A 25,213-nucleotide genomic window follows, 5' to 3' on the forward strand; every position below is an offset into this window, starting at 1 on the left:
TCACGTTTCATATTTTTGATCACACGAGTTCTGTCTGCTGTCAGCAGTACTACTCATTTACATTCACCTAAAAAAGCTGACGCTAGCAGCTGAATGGTGCTCTGTAACGTTCAAATTAAAGCAATAGTTGAAAACTTTTGAAGAGCGGCTCTGTAGAAAGGTTATGAACAATTAATGTATCACATGTTGTAGAAAGCTCACAGTTTTGAGAAACAGCAGCAACCCACTTTGTTCTTGGCCCCACCCAGACTAGCTGTATATTATATATATATTTCTCTATTTTAAAGTTACTCAAATCTCAAAACTTTCATAGTGGTTCATGATAACGGCATTTTATAAACGGTTACTTCACAGTCAGTTTCACATCATATGGTTATTTGCACAGAATCTTATGGATGTTTGGAATTGCAAACAGCAGCAGTGACAGCTCTTGGTTTTCTTTCTTCCTGATGTTACAGTCGCTTGGGACTGCTGCATCTATCTCCACTGCTTTCTTCTGTATCTTATCTATCATCACAATGTCCGGTTGGTTAGCCATCACCTGTTTGTCAGTCTGGATCTGGAGTTCCCACAGTATCATAGCCCTGCCATTCTCCACCACCCTTGGTGGAGTTTCTCACTTTGACTGTGGGACTTCCAGTCCATACTCAGTACAGATGTTCTTGTACTCTATTCCAGCCATTTGGTTATGACATTCCATGTATTCTTTGCCTGGCTGCAACTTACATCCTGCTATTATGTGCTGGACTGTCTCAGGGTCATCTTTACACAGCCTGCATCTTGGGTCCTGCCTGGTATGATAGACCCCGGACTCTTGTGCTTCCATGATTAGTGCCTCTGTGCTGTCCTTCAGTCCAGACCTTTCTAGGCTCTAGTAGGATTTGTTGATATCAGCCCCATCCTCATTCTGCAGGTGGTACATGCTGTGCAGGGGCTTATCTTCCCATGATAATTCCTTCTATTTCTCCTCTTCCACTGGGTTTCTGCTGCCTGAGACATTCACTTAGCAGATCATCATTGGGGGCTTTTTTTCCTGGTGTACTCCAGGGTCTTGGTGCTGTATAGTTGCTCTGACGCTCACTAACCCTCTGCCTCCCTCCTTTTGATTAATGTCTAGTCTTGAGGTGTTGGACTAGTTGTGTAGTTAAGTGTTGGGCTTGGTCTTTTGATGGGGCCAAGGTTTGCATAAACCATAATAAAATACTTGAGATTGGAGATGATTTAAGATGGCAGTAATCCACTTTCATGTTGGCCTTCCTCAGACTAGCTGTTAGCTCATCAATCCGATCAGAACCGGTTTCTATTTCTTCAAACAAAGGTATAAAATAGGTAAAATATTAATTGTTCATAACTTCCCACAGAAGCCCACTTCCAAAAACTTAAGTTAATTTTTTTAATGTCTCTGAATGTCTTTTTTCTTTTAATTCTAGAAAGGGGAATAAATCCTGGACAAGTGAAATAAAGCTTCAGCATTAAATAAAGGAAAACATAGCTCTGGCCTGAGTAAATCTCAAGTGTGAGAGCAAGAGCCAGTATTTGCATTATGTTACCTTAGCTAATATTTAAAACAGTGCTATTCTCATCTACTGGATGTGTTTCAGGACATCAAGAATTGACTAGCAAATGGGAATAAAACAACGTAATAAAAAGTGTGAATTTCTGATACACTGTAACAATAATGAAGATGGGATTGCCACAGATTGCCACAGAAACTGAACCGGAGTTTTTGTTTATTCTGGTGAGAAATAAACCAGAACATAAAGTGAATGTGGTAAATAGAAATGAATATCATACTCTAATAAATCATCCAATGGACCTTTAGGTCTGATGTTGAAGTTGTTTGAAATATATTTGAGGCTAATTTCAGAAACTGTTTCATAAAATAGCTGTTTCTAAGGCAGTAGTTGCAGTAATCTGGAGCGTATTGAGGATGAGATTCAGGCTAGCGTTCTGCAGGCCGCAGCAGCGTGAGACTGACCTTACTTCCAGAGTCCTTGGGTCCACACTCTCCCTTGTCATACCACCATTTGTTTTTCAGTTTGTCTAAGACGCCTGCTTCGCTCAGTTTCAAAACTGCAAGGTTTACCGGGGTTCTTTGCGTGTAAAAATAACATAAATAACATCATAGGTCATGTTATTTTATGTTATTATGGTATTTCACATTTGCATTGTACAGCTCAGTTACACAGAAACTCTTGTTTATGTCTGGTGACCTAGAGCGGATCCCACTGAGTACATGTGTGTACGCTCGTTAGAAGAGGGGCTGGGGGGAAACAAAGGAGCTAAGTCGAGCTACAGACATATGAGTGGGACTCACCTTTGTCACCTTAGGTAACACACCCATTCTGCCCCAGCTGATCCCACAATAAACCGGAGGAAGTTACTGTCAGGACAGGACCATTAGCATCAGGCTAGCTCTGTGTTGTCACTCGGAGAGAAAGCTGCAGTGAAGCAGCTTGGGATACAGAGCTTGATATTTAACAAGCCCAGAAAGCACCTTACTTACAGATCTGATTGTTTCATGCATTCTTAACACATTTGCAAAACTTTCAGGTTTGGGATAGATTGATATCTTGACATTTAACTGATGGATAGCTTAAAAAAGTAGCCTTTTCAAGGTGAATTTCTCTGACTTTGTTAATCCATCTTGTGCCAACAAGAGGTCAAAGCTTTCACATACAAGATAAAATATCCCATCATTCCCTGTATAGTACAGATTGGCACAAACCGCTTTTGGCTCACCTTTCAAAACCCCAAACTTGATTAAGATTTCTAAGACAAGTAACCTTGGTGTTCTGTGAGGAAATGAAATCCCTGCATAGTGTCCTTCACTGGCTTAAAAAACATGCACCTCTCGTGGTGCTCATTCGTGAAGAAAGCAGCTAATTTGCATGAACTAGTTAGAAGAGTGCAAAAATCAATGCAACCTAGAAAAAGTAAAAAAATACAAGAACTTTTGTTCTAATTCTTGCTGAGTTGCAATTTTTGTAATTTCACTGAGTCCTCCACTTTACTTGCGACTTAAGTTTGATAGTGGATGAGTTGCTTTAAAATAGGTTTAAATTAGGTAAAGGGTTTTCATTCCCATGGAAATAATCACAATTATTTTCTGATTTTTCCTCGACCTTCCACCAACAAATCAAATATTTTAAAAAGTGCAAAGCTTTGGTTTGTAATTGAACACTGTTCTCATCTTCATCTGTACAATTTTAAAAATATATATATACAGTATTTACTTCTTAAATTTACATAAAACAATCAAGGAGAAACTTAGTTAAACATACAGAGGTGAGAATTACGTCAGTAGAAAGAGAAGAATAAACCTTTTAATAACCGATCATTTGCCTTGAATCAGCCAGAGTGTCACATCATTTCAGAGATACAGTTACATCTTTTTTTAAATTTTAAATCAGACCTTTAAAAACCTGCTTTGTCTGCTTGAACTTCAGCTTAGAAAATGTCTAAGGTTCAGTTTGAAATCAATCTCAGAAATATTCACTCATTTTTCACAGAACTGCCACCAGGGGGCAAATATTCCTGTCTTCACAGTAATTGCTCTCTTTTTTACCCTTCCTGCCCATCTTCAAAATCTTTTTTCCATTATTTCTAAGTGATAGTTTCTTCTTAAGACATTACCAAATCAATGAAAAGCACATTTGAATTTTATTTTCAGCTGAGAATTAATTTTTTCAGCCTTTCATGTACAATAAAAATCTGCCATATTATGATTTAATGCACACTTGTTTTTCATATTTAGATCTTTAAGCAGTTTAAGGAAACAAGTTTGATATAATTTTTTTTGTGGGTTTTTGTATCATAATACTTTTTGTGTGCACCTCAATATGTGAACTGCTACAGAAGCCAATTCGAACCTGTTTTCTGTTTCAGGAGATTTCAGGATTTCATATTTTTTTACACTCGCTGTGAGCTTCTGAAGTCTAAGTCTTTGCTGGGGCAGATGCATGTGTTACACACTCCCAGGACGGGGGCCGTCGCAAACTACTCAGCTAGTGAGCGGCCCCCGTCACCTAGTGGTGGTGGGGGGGCAGACATTGAGGGCTAACCTTGGAATCCCCTCCCCCGCTGCCACATTCTCCTTTGTCATACCACCACTTGTTTTTCAATTTGTCCAACAGGCCCTGCTCGTTGAGTTTTAGCACGGCCAGGTTGACCGCGTTTCTTTAAGTAAGAAAGGAGGGACATAAAATAGTTTGGTCAGAGCAGAGGATGGAGGGACAAACAGACAAGATGGATGGAAACCACAGGCAGGAGGAGAAGGAAAAGGGGAAATACGAGGAGAGGAAGCAAAGGGAGGAGAAATAAAGAAGAAGTTAAAGGCATAAAGGTGAATTACAGGGGAGAGATGCACCCCAAAAAACACTGCCTCTTATTGTTTGAATTTCTTCACCCAATGTCCTACAGACTGCTTGAATTGTTCAGGTTTTTCCTGTTTTTCTTTGTGTATTTCTTTGCATGAAACAACAAAAAATGCTGCAGTATCCGATCACTGCTAAACCGTGTCTCTGCAGTCCGCTGATAGTGCTCTTGTCAACTCCTGCCTCCTAGACGAGCAGTGGTTTCCTATTAGTCCGTATGGATGAGCACTGTTTGTGTGGTTCTAGTTTCCTGAAGCCTTCCCACAAACAGGGCTGAGCAGACTGACCTTTAAACAAAATCCAGGGACACGGGGTCAAATATCCTCCAGTCCTGCATTGTCTAAATGTACTGCATATCTGGCAATAAATCAGCACTGGAATTCGATACAGTATGTCGTTTGGTATCTTTTACACTCTGCTGTATAACTACACTCAGAAACAGAAGAGGTTACAAGAGATAAATGATTCATTTATTCCTTTCATGTCTTTTAAACAGTTTCTTCTCCTGTGTTTCTACTTTGGTCAAGATTTGCACGTCGTAGACTTTCTTGTAATTATTTTTTTGCGCTGCCATTTTCTGTTAATCATGATTTTGTTTGTGGGATTCTGTGATGAACTGCTTTGACCTCTACAAAAAGGTCACTCCGACTGTATGTGCTCATCAGTCTGCTAATTTGATTGTACATCCAACAATCTAAAATGTCACCTCAGGGTCTAATGGTTCATCGCATGTCAGCCTCGGAGACTGTCAGTAAAAACATCATGACAGTACTGTAAAAAAAATTAAACTATCCCTCAGATTGTATAGTTTTGCTGCCATGGGACTATTTTTGTCAGTGGTTCTTCAGGCTTTTTGACCATCTTTCAAAGAGTTTTAATTTATTTATTTTTGGATTGTTCTTTGCTTTTGGCTGCTTTTTCTTCCCACTTTCAAGTATTTGACAATTACAGGTTATTCTGCAGTGTGTGTTTTAAAGAAAATAGGAAAGTGAACATGTGGAAAGCCTAAAAAACAAGCAGATGAAACCAATATCTGACAGTTATGTCTTTCAGAAACATACAAAATAGCAAAGGTTATTAAATTGAATTTGAGAGATGTATTGTAATTCAGGTAATTTCTACATATCATCTAATAGCACTTTCAGAATCACCTTGTTGGCTCTAAAACACTGTTTTATGTGTCAAACTTATCTTTGGCAGTTTTTACATTTTCAACTAAAGAAAAGAGACCAAATGAAGTCTTTAAGACAAGTTGCTAGTAACAAAATGCCTTAAGACCCTATTTAAATTTAGTTTGCTAAGGTGTCAACACAACTCTGGCTCATTTTTTGTTTGTCTTATGCCTAAATGAGTTATAAAAATACTTTCCCCTAAAAGTAGTTAACTACTGGACATAAAATGAGTGAAAAAGTAGCCAAAGACCAAAGAAAAAAAGTCTTTCAGAAAGCCTGAAGAAAACCTGATTAAAACCACTTATGAACGTAAGTCAAAGTCTGGCTCACTGAAAGCAAAATATGAAAAAAAAAGGGATGACTGAAAACTTTTGCACAGTATTGTATAAACAAAACTACTCTGAATAAAAACAATCAAGGGATTCAGAGAGAGACAGAGTTCTCTGGGGTGATCTCATCTACAGGGCGTGACTTATCAACAAAGGAGATATGGATGAAAACATTTCCAACATATCTGATAATCATTAAAACAACATATCAGTCACTCATCAATAATCACATGAAAAGTAGCTATACTTCAGAAAACATTAAATACATTATGCACAGTAGGCTTATCTTAATAAAAAGAGTGTTCATGCTCCTCGTTAACATTACCAATCAAATGATCTGTGTGCATCGAGAGGAGAGGCAGATTCAGCTGACGTGCACACTCACAGCCCCACGTGTTTCCACCAGCTGAGAGAAGCCAGAGACAACTGTGGATGGTCTCACAAGTCTGCTTGGAGGGAGCTTAAAATGAACATATCCACAAGTTCGCCAGACACGTCCCCCGTCACGAGCAAAGACCGTATTCTTTTTGTAAATAAGAGGCAAACTGCAGGGGGCTAAGTTGTGATGAGCTTTGCACCATAAATGAGTGGGGGGGTCGGGAGGGGAGTTATAGGACAGGATGCTAGGCTGATGTGCTGCTTAGGACACACAGCGAGTCTTAAAGTCTAACAGAGACAGATGGAGGGACAGAAGAGAGAGCAGGAGGTCAAACCTTGCTAAACTTAGTCAATTATTTTCCCTCAGTGGGCACTTGCCACACCGGGAAGAAAAGAGGCCCAGATTCACTGTTACTGGCTTCATAGTAGAAGAGTCCAGGTGCTAAACCGACCTGCCTGCAGTCCAGACCTCTCAACAAGAATGAAACAGTCAAAATGGTGCATCATGAAATAATCCAGCAAAGAAGACCCAGGACTGTTGAACAGTCACACAAGAATGGGACAACATTCTCGTCTAATAACTCCAGCAGCTGCTCTCCTCAGTTCCTAGATGTTTACAGACTGTTGTTAAAAAAAGGAGATGCTTCACAGTGAGAAACACGCCACCAATAAATTCTAAATTGAATAAGGGTTCATAAGCTTAGCAAAGCATTGCCTTCAGATTTCATTTACATTTTGGAGTTGTGGTTGAGGACCCTATAAACAATGTTTTTGATCAGATCCAAAGACAATGTCTTACAGACCAGAACAGTAGATCAAGTTTCTGCTATTATGACCTGTGTTGGTGTAAGAACCAAACGATGCCTGTGTCACTGGTAAGTGATCACATCTTGAATATCAACATTTCTGTTTTTTTATAGTCAGTGCTAATTTGCTCAATATAGACTGCTTTGGTCTTTGATGGAATAAGCTTCTTGTTTTTGAGCGTGTGAGAGACCCTGAACTGTCTCAAAGAGTAAGTCTTTATGCTGACGACACACAATCGTCTGTTACTTGCATCACTGGCACCTCAGTGAAATCTTTGAAACCGTTTAAATCTGAAAAGGTCAAACAAACAAACCAGAGGAGCAAGTGTCTGCTGAGGAAAAAAAGCAAAACTAAATGACCCACTTTCTCATTCATTTCCTCTATCTTACGCTCTTGGTTTAGTCGTACAGCAATCTGTCTTGCACTGTTTTGACATAATCTGTAATCTTTATTTTGGAATTCTTCAATTGCTTATCAATTGAACTCATCAGAAAAAAAAAACATTCTTAATTTAATTGTGACTCATTAGTTTTAACATGGGATGCCTCATTATTTGTACTTTCTTGTCCCCCCATTAGCCAGGCCCCTCAGTTTTCTTTGTTTCCTGATCATCTATAAATCCCCCCCCTAGGGCTCTTGAGGAAGTGGCAGCAGTCTGAGGTTCTACCTCTCCTCATTGCAATAATTAGATAATAAATCCATCTTATTATAATTATCATTGTCAAGGAAAAACATGTTGAGACAGCAGAAAGAAACAGACAGAGTTACCTGGAAGTTGGCCCTGTGGACAAAAAGAATGGTTGACAAAGCAGCAGAGAAGGAAGAAGGTATACAACCATGAACAATGTGTAGACAACAAAAAGTAAAGGTGGCATGGCTAAAAAAACGTAGCAGAAAAAAGTGAGGAACTGTACAGCACAGACAAGCAGACAAATTACACACAAAGCAAAAAAAGAAAATGACGGCAAATAAAGAGGAAAAATGAGAGATGATAGCCAATGAGAAAGCATGATGAAATGCTTATTGTGCACAAACAACAGTTATATTTGTCACTGCTGCCAAGTAAAATTGTTGCAAGATATTTATTATTATTGATTAAATCCATTGCTTTGGTAGTAGTGCAAATTAATAACTAACACCTGAAACCTCAGTTTCGGTGGACAAGAAATCGTCACCTGACAGCAGTGGCAGAATGATCTACAGATGTAGGATAAGAGGCACAGCAGGGTAGGTGGAATATCGCAGCAATAGTACAGTATCAGCATTGTTACTGTTTCCTATTGTTACACTATTCCACCCACCTTAACTGTGAGCCTTTCGGTGTAGCAATCCCATATCCCTTGGAGTCCAGGTTGCCTCCAACTTTCATAGTGTCGCAGGGCTTGCGCTGCTCCGTGTATTCATTCATGGTGGACTCCAGGAGGAAGGCGTACTTCCCCTTGGACTTGCGGACCCTTGCCACGCCCTCCGCCGTGGTTTTGGTGAAGACAGATGGTTCAGCGGACTTCATGTAAGACCACATCTTCTCGTACACGGCTATTTTGGACCTCTGAGATGGAAAAGGAGTAAGAGGAGGAGAGCAACAGTCACCTGACAATGAGACAAAATCATTTTATTAGCAAGTAAAAGCCAGTTTTAATTAATGTTATAGATTTTGTGGTTAGTATTTTCTCACAAGATTTCCAAAGAGATAAAAAAAGGCCAGCAACATAAATTAAACAAACTAGAACTTGCATTTGATGAAGCTAAAACAAATCAAGAAAACTTCCAAAATAATTTTTTCTTACCAAAACATGAACAAAAAAACAATAAAAAAATGAAATCAAGAAACATCAGAATAAAGAAGAAATTCAACCAATGAACTAAACCCAAGACTGACTGAAAACAAAAAAGAAAGAAAGAGCATAAAGCTTTGAAAACTCAACACAATCAAACTCAGAAACCAGACTTCTCCAAAACACACACAGCCAGTATTCATCCTGTTTCAGAGTGATTAACTTTCAGATGAAATGAGTCCTGGTGTATGATGAAAAACTGTCCTGATCCAGATAAAGGAAGAATAACCAAAAACAGCAGTACTCGGTTAAAAAGAAAAAAACAACTAACTACAACAAAACACTTAACTTGAGTTAACAGTAAATTTTACAGCCAGTTCTAGAGGTTCATATACTGTACATTTCCAAGCCACAAGAATGCAAAAATAGAAGTTTTTCCCACCTAAATAAATGATTCAGTACAACATTTAAGGCAAAATACATTGTTAACTTTAGTATAACATTTATGCTGAAATACCAGTCTTAAAAACCAATAATTTATCACGATTACACAGTGTGTCTACGTCTGAGTTTTCTTCTAACTGCACAGAGCGCTTGGAGCATTTGCTGCTCGTTAAATAGTAAATTTGATCATTAAAGTCAAAATGCTCTATTTAGGAAGACAATATAATTGTTTAAAAATGAGAACTATCGTTAAAAGCAGTGTGAGTTTTTCATTATGTTAATACAATATATAAAAAAAAATCTAGCTCTGAGTTTTGACTTCAGTACTTGTTAAATATTAAAATATGATTTCACTGAACATAATTTATTGCGTCGGTTTTCTGTGATGTGGAGAAAACTGTTAGAGCTGATTTTCGCTCTTAAAGGCTTTGAATAATATTATGCTGCTGATGGAGTCCTGTCTCTTCCATCTTCCATTTTGACCCTCTGGCTTATAATGACATTTATAACCACATTTAAAATGTAACACTATGTCTCTCTTGACAAGTCAAGCATCAGTCTTCCTTTAAATTAGTTTATGACGGGAATAGAAGAATACTAATTAGATGTGCAGTTCTCAGTTCAGGACAGTTTTTCAGAAGACATCTGCTCAGTGTGATGAAACCTACTGTACTGGATTGTAGCTGTACAGATATTTTGCTAACAGACAGACAAATGAAGACACCCACACTGACACAGGCAAAAACATCTTCGCCTGCCTTTTGCCTTTAGGTGGCGGGCAAAATTTAAACTTTTTTTGTTGTAGAAAATACGAGTTGGCTCAACAAAATAGTTTAAAACTGATGGTTCTCGGTGTAACATTGAACTGATTTTAGGTCACATGTTGAATAAAACAATAAATCTATTGCCAAGTTTAGTAAGTCTTCTTGTAACAGATCTGTCTTCATTCACTCTGAAAGACTGACAACACAAACCCACCAGGTCATAGAAAAAGATCAACTTCCATCCATATTTTTCAATCCGTTTTTTCATGCAGGGTCGCTTGTTCTGGAAACAATATCTAACACATATGGTGTGAATTCAAACAAATCTGAAAATACCAATTAAACAAAAATCATTCACCAGGGAACTTTAGTTTGACCCACCCAACTAAGCTGCTGTAAAAAACTGATCCACTGCTAACAAGCTGTGCTAAAACAACTCAAATATATTAAATTAGAACAACACGATTGCTTCATCAGGAGAGAAAGCCACAAAACTGTGTGGATTTTTTTTTTTTACACATTATTTAGATTTAGTCAACAAGTTGTTTTTTTCGTGCATGCACATGCAGTCCTGTTGCTTTTGTCTGCACAGTTTTGTGCGTGTGAACGTATTTGTTTCTGTGTGAGAATTGGGTGTATTCATGAGTGAAAATAACAAGCAGAGAAGTCAAACTGTCATCGTCCACAAGCGTCCCCTTTCGTTTCTCTCTCCGTCTCTCCTGGTATTTAAGTGTTACAGTGTTGCTTTGCAAGCGACAAGCCAAGGCCCGAGGAGCTGAAACCAGCACCAGGGAGACAATGTGTGTATGTGTCAGGGTGCTGATGGTGCGTGACGGACACCTATCCCATAATAACATCATTCACATTCAAGACATCCAATACGCCTCTCCTCTTTCTCGTTTCCACTCCCTCTCTTTCTCTCCATTCTTTGCTTTCATTATTTTTTTTTTTCGTCCACCATAGATTCTCATCACTCCCTCCAGCCCTTTTATCCGCCCGTTTGCCCATCCTTCAGAGAGATGGAGGCAGAAAAAGATGGAAATGTTGATGTTTCTGTGCACGTACATACAACAGCATCCGGCCTTGGAGGAAATAGATGTGTGACAATACGGTGTGACTTGCAAGATTCTTTAACAATAAGCGTGACGGTGAAGGAGGAAATCACCTTCATGCCTCCACACACACAGAAACACACTCATGTATTATTGAGAAAATGTCATTCAAATGCCCATAAACATGTCAAACACATATTTGAATATCCATATGCTAAATGTACACAAACACATGCTCACTCACACACACACACACACAAAGATAATTAATGGTGGTGGTGAATCCCCCTCAGCTGTGGGAGATTAAATTGCTTTTTCACCCTCCATAGATTTCAGCGCTCTCGTTATGTTGATGATGCCAGAGTCACTCAGAGAAGCACAAACTGTCTGCCGTTTGCTCCCCAATCTGCCTATGCGTCCACCCCCACCCCCCACCCATGTTCCCAAACACAAGTACTAGTACACACATCCATAGGAAGCATAAGTGTGCAGAAACAGATATCATGCACAAATATGCAGAGAAGTTAAAACTGTTGTGATGGAGCATAATGACACAGGTTCTCACTCCTGTCTGCAAAAAAATAAAATAAAAAAAAAAGTTTAACTTTTTTTTTAAATTATTGTGTGTATTTGTGTGTCTATTATAAGAAGTGTTTATGAAAACTGCCACCCACATGGGTAAAACGTTTCAGAGGTGAAGCCCTTGCTGGTGTGTTTTGGGATTTTCACTTATTGTTGGTTGGATTTTTGTAAGAGCTCCCTGTAGAATAATCTGCTCCGACTGTGCTCTTCTCTTATTCCCATTCACACACTAAACTTTTTTTTTAAAATTATAATTAACTATGATGAAGATTAGTAGTTTGTAAACAAAATGTGACAAAGCATGAATGATTAAAATTGGTTGCGTTAAATTTGGTTGATTGTAATTACATCTGGTAGAATAAAACAAAAGTGAACTTTGCATAAAAGTTTTGAAACAAATAACTTTGAGAGTGAAAACTAGACATTTTAGCACATCAAATTAAATTCACATTTAGTTTATTTGGTGAATAAGATCTGACTATGTTAAATCTTTAAACACTACACAATATTCCTGTTTGCTATTGGAAGATTACAGCAGTTATTTTTTAATTGTGGATACTTATTGATTTATAAGTTTTTTGTTTTAGAAATATTTTCAAGAGTTCCTTGTTGTGGTTGTTATTAATTTACATACACTGAATGAGCAACAACAGACTGGTGGATTCTTTAAAATACAGTACTGTAGAAAACCCTTAAATGACCCCAGATTTTTAAAACCTTTTCCTTAAAAGCTGCCAAACATTTTTGTAATTCTCTAAAGTGATCTTGATTGATAGATCTTAAGTGTTTCTGAGGGCCTTTTAAAGTTTTTCTTTTAAATTGGCTTTTTTTCCCCACACATTTTCAGTTTAGTCCATGTAAATGACCATTGCAGCATATAGTGCAGTTGGACCATAGCAGCAGAGGAACACTGTCTTAAAGTTATAAGAGACAAGAAAACTCCAGAGAAGACCTGAGAAAGCCTGTGAGATCCTGCACTTGAGCAGATACTGAGGATTCAGCTAACAGCTCCTTGAGAGTCACCTTGATGGAGCTAAAATACTATTCTGTGTCAAACTGTGTTACCTTTTATAGATTCAACTGAAGAAATGGGAACAAATAGTGTCTTTGTGACTGACTGCTGGTAACAAAATACCAAAAAATTCAGTTCAAAAATCTTTGCTCAGTAGTCTGTTGTGTGTCGACACAAAATCTGGTTCAGTCTTTTCATCTTAGGAGCCGTTTTATTCCTGAAAGATTCAAGGGTCAGAGTTAAGTGGCTAAACTAACAGAAGAAACGTTCCTCGAAGATGGTCGGGTACTGAACAGAAAATGAATGAGGACGGAAACGTTTTTTTTTTTTTGTGAATAAAGATAGTTTTTTATCTTTTCAACCTTGCTTTCACAGAGAAACAGCATTTTAGGTGCTCCAAAAAAGGGTATTTTTTTTTTTTTAAAGTGAAAAACCCTTGAAATGCCATCCTTGTGTTTTGATGTAGACAGTCAAAACACAATTTTTAGACAACATGACAACATCCTCCTCTTCTTGTTGTGTTTACATTTTATGCTCCACAGCTTGTTTCCTGTTTTTGGTGCATTTTCAGGGCTGAGTTATAACACCAGAAATAGGCCTGGTTTAGTTACTATAATATTTTGGGTCAATTTTGGTTCTTCTGTGTGGATGAAGACATTTCTACAAACAGTGCCGTGTTTGCTGAAATTAATTTAGAAATAACCAGAAGATTGTTTTGGAAAGATTAAGTTTCTTTAACAAGGCCTAAAATAGCAGCTATAGTCCAAAGAAAAACTTCAGAAAGCCTGATGAGCTATTAATCAAGACCACTTAAAAAGATTACAAGAAAGTCTGTTTTCTTTAAAGTGAAACATAAATGAGGAAGGACTCCAGGCTTTTCTATGGTTCTGTTTGTTTTTATCAGAAATAATAGAAAAAGTCGCACTAAAAACCTTTTTTGAATTTTGTTGTATTTTATCTAAATATGCATTTTTGACTGTAATTTAAGACAAAACTGAATCTCAGTGAACATTTCTGAGACTCTCCGGCCTCTGCAGCCTCAGAAGCAAATTAAATTAAGGGAAAACACTTAAAGTACTTCTTAAGGTAAATCAGCAGAGTGTGTTGGATCCATACCCTGAAGAACTCCTTTGTAGAGCCTGAGTCCAGTGTCCCATAGGCTATCTCTGTCTGTTTGGCCAAGTCCTCAGCGCTTTCTATAGGTGAGACCATCCTCTCCACGGTGAGGAACGCAGCCAGGTTGGCTGTGTAAGACGAGATGATGATAAGAGTGAAGAACCACCACACACCTCCGACAATGCGTCCAGACAGGGACCTACAGAGAGTGTTCAGAAGGTGGTGGCGAGGTGTTACAGGCGGAACAAAAAGGAAAGAAGAAAGATGACATTTGAGAGAAACAAGAGGGGTGGCAAGATCAAGAAGATAAAAGATGAGATTTGATGGAATAGATGGAAAAAGCAACAGAGGAAGGAGGTGGAGATGGCAAAAGAAGAAGAGATAAAAAAAGAGAACGAATGAAACAAACAATAGGGAATCAAACACAATTACAGTTAGGTCCTGAGTCAGGGATATGTAAAACAAATTACCGTTTCACAAAAACATTTGAACACTAATGTGTGCTTGAGCTGCCAGGGCTGCCAAAGCAATTGTCTTACAGGCTCCAAACCATTTCAGCACTAACAATAACAGAGGCTACATGAAACAGATTGCAATCTGGGCGCTCCTCCGTCGCATTCTCAGACTCATTCTCTCCTTCTCTTCTCTCCATGTTTACTCTCTTCATCTACCAATTGCAAGCAGAAGCATCAAAGTAAGAGGCAATTCATTTAGCGTTTTTTTTTTTTTTTTTTTGGTTGCATGAACTTGTTTACCAAATAAAGGTAGCGGAGCAAACAAAGTGGCTCCGTTAGAGAAAACAGAAGAGAAGAAAAGAGTAAAATGATCGTTTTTTGTGCATCAAGTGCTGCAGTCTGTAAAAGGCCTTGTTATTCTAATAAGAAGAAACAGAAACAGTAAATGTTCATTGTTTAGCAAATGAAGGTTTTGGGTGAGAGACACATTTACAGCTCATCATTGATGTTTAAAGTATGAAAATTAATAAAGAAAACGAAAAAAAAGAGACTATTTTCAAAGAGAATATTTGGGTCAGCCACATGCTGGGTTACTTTAATACAGCAGGATGGTTTCAACATTCATTCAACGTAAATACTTTGGTTCAAAGATTTTCAGAGTTACTCTTTGTAGTTCAGTTATTTATGAAGTTATATGGGCAAAGGACAGTATTCATTATTAATAATAGCAGTTATACACAAATAGTAATACACTAATCATCTTGAACCGGAGCGTAAAATAAGGCAGCACAAAATATGACAAAATTATCAGTCTTGTAATATCAGTGTACACAATAACAATACTGCAATGTCTACTTGGACTGCAATAAGTCATAGACAAGCAGCTTTCAGTGTTCATGCCTGGTTCAGATGAAAGTGACACACAGCAAGTGTTGTGAGCATCATGATTACAGAACAAAAAGAGAAAAATGAGGGATTTTTGTAGCTGATATCATCATCGCAATATTCATCAATATCGCAGTTGAAATGTTTTTCTAACATTAATCAGCCCCAGTGTACAGTCCTCTGTACTTGTACAAACATGCTAATTATATTTAGTAAATGGTAAATGGCTTGCACTTGTGTAGCGCTTTATCTAGTCCAAGGACCCCAAAGTGCTTCACACTACAATCATTCACCCATTCATCCTCACATTCACACACTGATGGTGGTGAGCTACATTGTAGCCACAGCTGCCCTGGGACAGACTGACAGAAGTGAGGCTGCCATCACACCGGCGCCACCGAGCCCTCTGACCACCACCAGTAGGCAAAGCAGGTGAAGTGTCTTACCCAAGGACACAACGGCTGAGACAGACGGAGCGGGGGTTCGAACCAGCAACCCTCCTGTTACAGGTAGAACCCATACCTTTCAAAATTCAAACTTCATTTTTTATTATACAATGCCTGCATCAACCAGAAACGAGTTACCTTCAATTTATCCTTTTTATATGAATATAATGAACAAACATTATCAGAAAAGAAACACTAAAACATGTAACAAAAGTATCTAAAATAAAGGCAAACTCTATTTGTTGTCGATTATTTGGCCACGTTCACACCTACACTGTTAATATGTTTAAATGTTTTGTTCAAAAGAGGATTTCTGACAAACGACAAACTCTTTACATCTCATCAGCAAACCTATTCGGCTGCAAAACTGTGCAAACTGTTGGTGTTTGGCACCCGGCGCATTTTCAGACGGATGGTTTCTTGTGAGGGTGAGCGTTATTAATCGTACAGCACTCCACAGTTTTTATGTGTGCATATTTTCTGCGTGACCATCACTCATAATGAATCCCTTAATTGGTCCTCGGCCATCTGATGAGATGATGAAGACGGAGACTAAATGCATAAGAAGGATGCACTGCTTTTCAAGTGGAAGCCCAGAAGGGAGGATTAAAGTGGCTGAGTTAACAAAAGAGTGTGGAGGTTAGTTGATTTTATCTGAAATGCATGAATCATCACAAAACAAGCAGGTAAACCACTGGAAAACAAACAAAAAAACAAGATGTCCTAGTCACAGAAAATGGACATATAGTATCAACCCCATTTTTAAGAAGAATTAAAAGAAGCAACAATAACCCTGAATCTGACAACACTAAAGTCAACTAAAAATTAGTTCAGCTCAAAAGCTCAAAACAGTCACAAGAAGAACTCTGAAAATGAACAAACTTTCTTTGTTTACTTCAGCTGAACTAACTTATTTGTACTTCATTAATCCAAAATTGCAATACCTTTTGTTCTTGCTGTCGATTTAATGTAATGGAAAGTAACAGTGCCCATTTCCATTCAGCAGCTGAACTGGGTGGAAACTATCTTTAGGTTTATTAGGCGACTCCTCTTGGAGTACAAATGATAATTTGAGCCACTGCCCTTACAGAAACTTTCATAAAAGCCATTTAAACCAACTCAAGATGGTGATTGTGTTCTCTTATGTCCAACCAGATATTAGACTGATCATTAGAGGCCCCGCAGCAATTTGGGCAAAAATCAAAAACCTAATGTGAAAGCAGTGATGTGTGAGTTTTCTTTTTTGGGTTTTTTTCCAGGGAGAGCTTGGCTTTATGGAGTGTGTGCTGAAGAGAGGACACACACACACACACACACACACACACACACACACACCTGCAAACACACGTACACAATTGAAGTTTTAGTCTTTGAGGCATTAATCTATTTGGAAGTATGATACCTTTACTGACTGTCCAGAGAAGTATATATACGTATGTAAAATTTAATTTTTTTCCTCGAAAGTGGAAGTTACCATGAATGAACTGGCAGAGTTGACGATCACAGTAGTAAAACAAAACATAACAAAGCAAACCAAAAACCTCATTGTCACAACTACAGTTTAAATGTTTGGCCACCAGCTCAGACTGACACGCTGAAATTGCTTTCAGTAATTAGAAGCAGAAAGAAGACAGAAGGAAGAGTGAATTCAGAAACTCATTTCACTGGTTCTACGGGGTTTTTGTACAAACGCCAACAGACCTGTCAGTTTAGGTGAAAAGCTGAAACTGTGTTTTAATATTGTCTGATGAAGTGACTCTGTGATTTAATGAGACATCCAAGTGGAAAATAAAATGAAATAAACAGCTCGCTCTCAATAGTAACACAGCAGTAAAGGTTGGTTGCCCAGTTGGAGTAAAAAATACTTGTTTACAAATGTTCAGAATGGAAATTATGTCAGTTTTGGCTTTTGGCACAGTAAAAATATTCAATTATATCACCAACGGGGCTCTTTTACTCAACGTAACCATGTAAGTTGGTGCTGAAATCTGAACAGTAAAAGAGAGAACTCAAATGAAAACAGTGAAAAACAATTGGATTAAAGTATTGTGTTTGAGTCATAATTTAAATCAATATACAAACTTAATGGGTGCTTTGTTTATTTTTCATTTAAAATCACTGAAGCTTCTTTTATCCAAGTTGTGAGCTATTTGACCAACTTGGTGGTTGAGATATTAGAATATAAATCCAAAAAGAATGGGAGAAAAGTAAATTAAAAGAGGACGCCAAGAGCGGAGACAAAAAGTGGTTCAAGTAAAACAAAATGTATTGACTGTGTAGCTTCTGTTAAGTTTGTTTGTAACAGATTTTTAATGAAAACATTTGAAAATGAACTGATTTGTGTTTTTGTACTTTGAAGTGAAAGAACTGCAGATGAAGAGGAGGTTTAAGACAAACATTGTTTCCAAATTGTGACTTTTGTAACAAACACAGTCTAAATACTGTATTTGTCCCATCAGGGAAACAGAAAAATACTGATGGACTGATTGGTTGATTCTATTAGGCTTGTCACCTCTGAACTGAATTCAAATATTAGGCATTACCATTTAATGCCATTTCCAGTCATACTTCTTGATGCATTATTTTTTACCTACAGCATTTGACCCCCAGAAACTGAATGACTGTCACAATTTTATAAGGAATAGAGGAATAGGATAGAGACCAGATTGGATTAAGTTTGTACTGAATCACCCTTGACATGAAACTCTTTGACTCCAACTGAAGTTCAGCAAATGGATGTGACAGAAAAAAAGTCAAAACCGGGAGTAAAAAAACCCCCTGAAGACAGTGTGTCAGCAAGACGAATTTCTGAGTTGAGTTTCAGACAAAGAGCATCTTGTTCAGGAAGTCAAAGGATTCTGTTTCGACCTGTATTTAAATAAACAAAACTACATAAACTTCTGTACATAAATGGGATGCACAGCTGATTCAGCTTCAAGCTTTCAACAAAAAAAAAATACAAAGCATTCACTTAGAAGTAAAGAAAAGTATGTGTATTTATGCACAGCACCGCAGAAAAAAAACACAAGACAATTTTAGGGATGTTATTGAAACAGTGTTTTTATTCACAATGTCAAAAAATACATTAGACATTTTGTGAACTTGCCACAAAATTAGTGATTTAGCAAACTTTAAAAGGCAAAAAGTCCATTATAAAGGGCAAAGAGGTGTGGCACTGGCATTATAAAGACTTAATATATGTATACATATATATATTCAGTATTTTTAATGTAAATCTTTTTTTTAAATACAGTGTAATGCAGTTTTATTTAGAAGTGACCATGTGACAGTGAGTGCTAACTTGGTTGGACGCACGTGCACTTATAACTTTACAGAGTGCATTTTCTGAAGTGCCGCTCGCTGAGTCCTCATATGATGCATTTGTATGAGTGTGCTTCACGTGTGTAGTTTTGCAGTGTGTGTTGGTATGCAACAGGCGAATCCTTTCTATAGCAGGTCATGTATCATCTATGATAGCCAACAGATTGCTTCCCCAATCCTCTGTGCGAGATTAATGGCATGCTTTACCTCTTTTTGTCCTCGCCTTCTTTCTCTCTCTTTCTCACAAAGACACTCCCCCCACACACACACCCCCACACACACACCTCCACAGCCACACACACGCTGCTTTAGGCAATACTATTATTTTTATCTAATGCATCTACATTGTCTCACATGACTAAAATGATCACAATTTGGACAGTGTGTGTTTTCTTGTGCTTATTTTTGCCTTCGTGAGTACTAATTGAAAATCTGTTTTAAGTTGTTTACTTCAGGTTTGTTTGTGACTCATCAATCATCACTGTTTGAACAATCCAGCAGCAAAAATAATACATTAAATTACTTACTACTTATGTCTTATTACTCAGCACTGCTCTCTCAAAATTGCCTTTTAAACACCTTTAAGTCATCAACAAACTCACTCATTTCTACTCTGAGGAGGAAATGAAAAAAACAACAAATTAGGTTCTGTGGAAAGATTTCAACAATTTAATGTCTTACCTGTGCTGGATACTTCTTTGCAAACAGTTTGGAGAAATAGAGTTCAATTCGAACTGACACATTCATGTGTAGTGGGGACAAGAAAAAAATGGCTGCTGTCTTAAAAAAAGTACAATCTAAAATATTTTGTAATTGTTCATGAAAATGCCATTTTAAAAATTTTTCATTGCCAGCATTTGCTATGGTTATTTAAAAGCACAAACTGAGGCAGAAGCAGTTAGCTGTAGCACTTCTGGTACAGCCTGGTGCACTATTGTCAGGAAAAATCAGAATATTCCTGCAGGAATAAATATGAATTTAACAGCTGTGTATGAAACAGTGTTTGCATGAACCACTATGATATTTCTGAGGCTGGAGTTGTTTTCAGATGAAAGCAGTTTACTTTGGTTCTGGCCAAAGACTGTAGGTAAGTTTGGATGATGCTTTTTTTCATCTACTTTAGTTATACAAAAATGAAGCCAAAATATCCTGTTTACAGATGCTGCCGTGTTGTCTGCACAGCAGGGAAGTGAGGCTTAAAGTCCCACCTGTCACTCACAAACAATCAGGATGTCACATGACCATTAAATTAAAGCATTAAATAACTAAGCACATCTAAACATGTTAGAAAAAATAACATTTTATAAGACAGTAGCAAAGTAAGAAATATGTGGATCAACAGAAGTCAAGACCTGAGAAAAATGATCTGAGACGCATTTTACTTTTGAGTCAGGAAAATGTCCTATTTGTTTACATGGACTTAGCCAGCCTGCTAGAGGGCGTTTGTTCTGTTTTAGATTCAACTTCTGCATTTCCTTCCAGAGTCCAGTTTACTATTTATTAAGGCTCATCTATGTACACTAGTTTTTAAAATTTTATATATCTTTCTCAGTTTATATTTTTTCTCCGTCTACGTTCTAACAAAAACACTGTAATACTTATGCTGCACCACTAGGTGATGAGCATGGTCACACTCATAACATGTCAAAATATAGAGAAAAAACATGCTTAGCTTGGTTAAAGATTCTCCCAAAATTCTATTTTTTTTTCAATACAGTTCGACACATAAGATTTATATAAAGCATAGCTTATATAATTTCCTCTCAATAATTAATGACTTTATTCCATGATCAAAGTTTATTGACGAGATAATCCGGATGAAGCGAGACAGAGGCAGAAAAGCTGGTAATTATTGGCTTAAGTGTTTGGGTTTATAGGACACAAGGTACTAGTGGGCATGAGCAAAAAAGGTTATGTCTTCATTTCTTAAAACCTTCATATCTTATGTCCACATAGACTAGACACATAAATGTGGTCAGAATTAAACTCTATTTCTCCAAACTCGAATCGTTCAAAGAGCTATCTACAACAGGTAAAATGGTTATTGTTTATAACATTTCCACAGAGCCTCGTTTTAAAAGATCAGTTGCTTTAAGCCAGTCATTTTTTTTTATACTTTTGGTTCAAAATAAGCTGCCAATCATAAATATAAACAAATATACAGGGAAAAAGAAATCTTTCTACCATCTCTTCTTCTCGACTTGTTGCTTTCTTGTTTTTGTAGCAACAACTACAGACGTGAAATAATTGATGGAATTGACTCAGACAGGCAGAAAGACTTCTGTATAGATTGAGTCTGATTGAAGAGCAGAGTGCTAACAAACTCACTTGAAAAAGATATGATTAGTAGATTAAAGAGTAGGTGCAGCAGGCAGAATACAAAAGCATCCATGGGGATCAGACGCAGTGAAAAGTCACATAAGATTTATATAAAGCATAGCTCATAAACAAATGACTCAGTCAGCATGACTGGCTTCTAATCAGTGACCTTGAGACCTATTATTAATTGCTCTGTAAGCCCTGGTACCCCCCCCCTCCAGTTAGTTAGTCATACCATTAGCTGGATCTGTTGCTGCCATTAACTATTCAACACACCCACAGCCATTTACCGGATACTTTCACATGACAGTTACAGGCACAAACCCCTACACAAACACACATGCTTCAGAAGCGCCCCTCAGCAAACACACACACACACACGCACGCGCGCACACATCCCCTTTACACACAAGCGTAGAAAGCTGTAATTTCAGATGTTTATTGACAGAGACATATCCAATCCCCATGAGATGTTCTCCGGTGATCGGTTTACCACTTTCTTCTTCTCCTGCAGTGAATCTTTCCTGCTCTATGGTCAATCTCACCTTCTCTTTTGGCACCATTTCTTTTCTAATTTACTTTTTTCTTTTTTTCTTTTTTTTTTAACTGACTTTTTATAATTTTTGTTGCCAGCTTTTCAGGTTGTGACCAGGCCAATCACTGACATTAGAAATCCAGAAGCCTGTGGGCTGACAGATGATAGGTGGGTGGTGCAACCGCCTCATCAAGGTCACTCTGACAATGTGTGTGAAGGTGGGTAAATACGCTCATGTCTCCTGCCAGCCGTTGCTTTGTGCTTGACTGGAAAGGCGAAGAAAATGCAAAAGGTAAAAAAAATAAAAATAAAAAAGAGGCGGGTTGCTCAGAGAAAAGTATAGTGATTGCAGCCCCCTCTGCATGCAGACATGCCACCACGCCTGCACTGTAAATTCTCTCTGCGGAAAACTCGGCAAACAAAAGAGACTATCACGAAGCAAAAAGAGAAGACGGATAAAAAAAAAGGACAGAAATAGATGGATGGATAAACAGATAGATGGATCAAAAATAAGACGAAAGGAGGAGGAGAGATAAATATGTTGTACTGTGTCTCCCAGACTGCAGAGATGACTGCAGCACAGAGGGAGGGACCCTCACTGAATACCAATGGACCTGCTATAGCAGCTTAATTCACACACACACACACACACACACACACACACACACACACACACACACACACACACACACGCACACACATACAGTGTCATACACACTCAGGAGCATATAGAGTCAAATAACCACAGTAAACCGTTTGATCGGCTGAGGCTCATAAAGGTTTAAAAGCATGCAAGATGGAGAAGATGTGTGCTTAAAAAACAAAAACAAATCACTCAAACCTCAAACATGTAAAGGAACAGAAAGAAATGCATTCATACTATTTTGAGAGAATGAATTATATATCTTTTTTCCTTTGGAGGCAGATCCTTTCCTTTATTCCCTCTTAACTCCAGAGTAAATGTCATCCTCCATACTCACTGACAAAGAATGATACAAATGTTGGAATGGAGAGCAGAGAGTATAAAACCACAATAGGTAATAACCATTCTATGGTCAGGGCAGATGAAAAATGACCACATAATAATGTCCATCAACTAATCAATGACAAACATGTGCCAGCTGTTTCATGACTGAGCAAATAAAATAGTTCAAGGCAATAAAAGTATAAATAAAGCATAAAGTAATTAAAAAAAATTGATGCAATCAGTTAATGTCTCCATTAAAAAAACTGCTGACTAACTTGCTTTAGATATTATCACTGCATTCAAACTGATTACAATACATATATTCATGGCAAAAAAAGAGAACATGAACAGGTATTATTTAGAGAATCATAATTATTACAGTGGGCAGGAATGAACCTCTTGTACTGTTTCTGATTTCAGCTGATGTAAAGAGAAGCTGAAAATGTGCCGTATATTCTCTGTCTGCACTCTCTGTCTGCCTGTATAGCTTCAGAGCTGGGTAGGAAGGCTTTGTTGTTTGAAATATGCTCCTGCACCTACGACTTGGCAAAACTCTCAATACAGCATTCCCAGAATTCCCACTGTGGCCTAATCAATGAGCCGTTTTCTTTTGTTTTACTTTCAAGGCTTCTTACAAGGATCTCAAGGGAAGAAATGATTCAAATTTCCTCCTCCACACTCTATTTTACTCCTCCTCCTGCATCAGTGACTTTTTCTTCAACACTTTCGATTGTGGACATTAGCTGATGCTCCTTAATCCCATTTTTATGGTAAAGTGCACCTACTGCACTGGCATGCTACTACCATAACTGATACCCTTAGGTTTAGTTCGATCAGGCAAAAACAATATTTTTGTCTACTTTGTAGATATTGCTGTATATGACGTATCGTATATTAACATATGCATGCACTTAAAGGCATAGTAAGACTGTTTGAAGGAGAGGTCTCTGAAATAGTAATCAGTAGTTAGTAGCATACCTTTAGCACCAGAAGTCTGAGTTAACTGAGTTCTTAGAAATAGGGACAAACTCTCATACGTGAGTCAGGCTAACAGCTAGTCAGACTGCTTTTGGCAGATTTCAGCCATGTAAAATAATTCAAACTCAAAAATTTCATACCAGTGCAAGTAAAACTCTAAATTAGCAAATTTTGAATTGCTGCCCTTTAGCACACAGCAAAACTGTTTGTTCCGTTTGTCACAATTTTCTCAGCTGAATCACATCTGTGTTATTACGGAAAATTACATGTGCCGAGGCTGCTGGTTGTATCAGAAAAGTCTGATCAGCTGGGACTCGTCAGTCCACTGGTATTACTTCAGAACAACCCTTCAGCAAGAACTATATATATATTTTTTCGATCTGCAATTCATCTGACATAATTCTCGGTAAAATGAGCACTGCAAACACAAAATTGTCTCAAGGCAGCTGGTGTTGTGTTAACATCTGAATGAAGTCTTTTGGTGACTAGTGCTTCACTTTCTTAAGCCTGGAAAAGCACAAACACGGACCACAAAAGGCACCGTTACAGCTCCAAGTACTGACCTGGCATAGTTACTGTAGTGTTTTTGGTTGATTTCAGTGTTTTCAGCTTTTTTAGATTTGTAACATACTTATTATTTCAGGTTGGGTTTTACCTGCTTGCAAAAGTGAACATGAAACTGGCAGATAAAAATGAACTGAGGAGACAGACAAATGATGTGACATTATGCTCTGCATGACATGTCTCCTTTTCAAAGGCCCTAATCTCCGCAGAGCGCTGTGTTTTAGTGACTCATCCATCACATAAATTTATGCCAAAAGCCTGGCTGGCACTATTATTTATTACTTTCATCTATAAATCAAATGATAAATTCTTGGCCCATTATTTCTTAATTTTTTTTCTGCTTCTTTTTGACATAATTAGAAGTTTGAGTCAATGGAACGTTGAAAGCGACACAATTTGACTTCTTCAAGCTTTAGTTTGAAATATATTATGAAAAAGATGAAAATGAAAAGGAGATAAAGGGGAGGCCATTAAGACATGTTAGAAAAATCATTATTTTATGCCATAAACACTTAATCTCTTGTGAAGTGAGATTACAAGTGTCATTTACATCATTTTCCTCTTTCAGTCCTTCACTATAACCTGCAGCAACAGGTTAATGTAAGGGAGTGTGCTAATGACTGTGCTACTTTGATCAGAACATATATGCACACTGTTGTTATAAAAACATGAATCACAGTTATACCATCATTCTCAATGTAAGAAGGTAAACATAATAGCTCTTAAAAATAGTTTGTCCGTTTTTTTTCTCATTAGAAACAAAATTTGAGGTCATAAGATTACATTTGATCAGTTTATTAAATCGTGCACATGGATTCAAAATCCGTTCCCTCAGATCAGGTAAACTGTGCATACAAAATAACTAACAGTATAAGAGCAAGCAACAGATGATCATTTAGGTTTAGTGACAAAAGAAGTTCAATGAGGTCTTACTTC

General features: G+C 37.6%; 1 protein-coding gene across 4 annotated transcripts in view; it reads right to left on the minus strand.

Moving 5' to 3' along the window:
- gria4a (glutamate receptor, ionotropic, AMPA 4a) overlaps nt 1-25,213 on the minus strand; it is a 127,722-nt gene that overhangs the window by 10,771 nt on the left and 91,738 nt on the right. For 2 of the 4 annotated variants that reach the window (XM_017431006.3, XM_017431008.3), the window contains exons 14-16: nt 13,808-14,006; nt 8,364-8,611; nt 1,979-2,093 (exon numbers count right to left, since the gene is read on the minus strand). In XM_017431006.3, the coding sequence (XP_017286495.1) occupies nt 1,979-2,093; nt 8,364-8,611; nt 13,808-14,006 (562 nt within the window). Of the gene's footprint in view, nt 1-1,978; nt 2,094-4,064; nt 4,180-8,363; nt 8,612-13,807; nt 14,007-25,213 lie in introns of all 4 variants that reach the window. The other 2 variants (XM_017431005.3, XM_017431007.3) reach the window with 1 other exon arrangement.

This window comes from Kryptolebias marmoratus, linkage group LG2 (genome assembly GCF_001649575.2).
Source record: "Kryptolebias marmoratus isolate JLee-2015 linkage group LG2, ASM164957v2, whole genome shotgun sequence".
Classification (NCBI taxonomy): domain Eukaryota; kingdom Metazoa; phylum Chordata; class Actinopteri; order Cyprinodontiformes; family Rivulidae; genus Kryptolebias; species Kryptolebias marmoratus.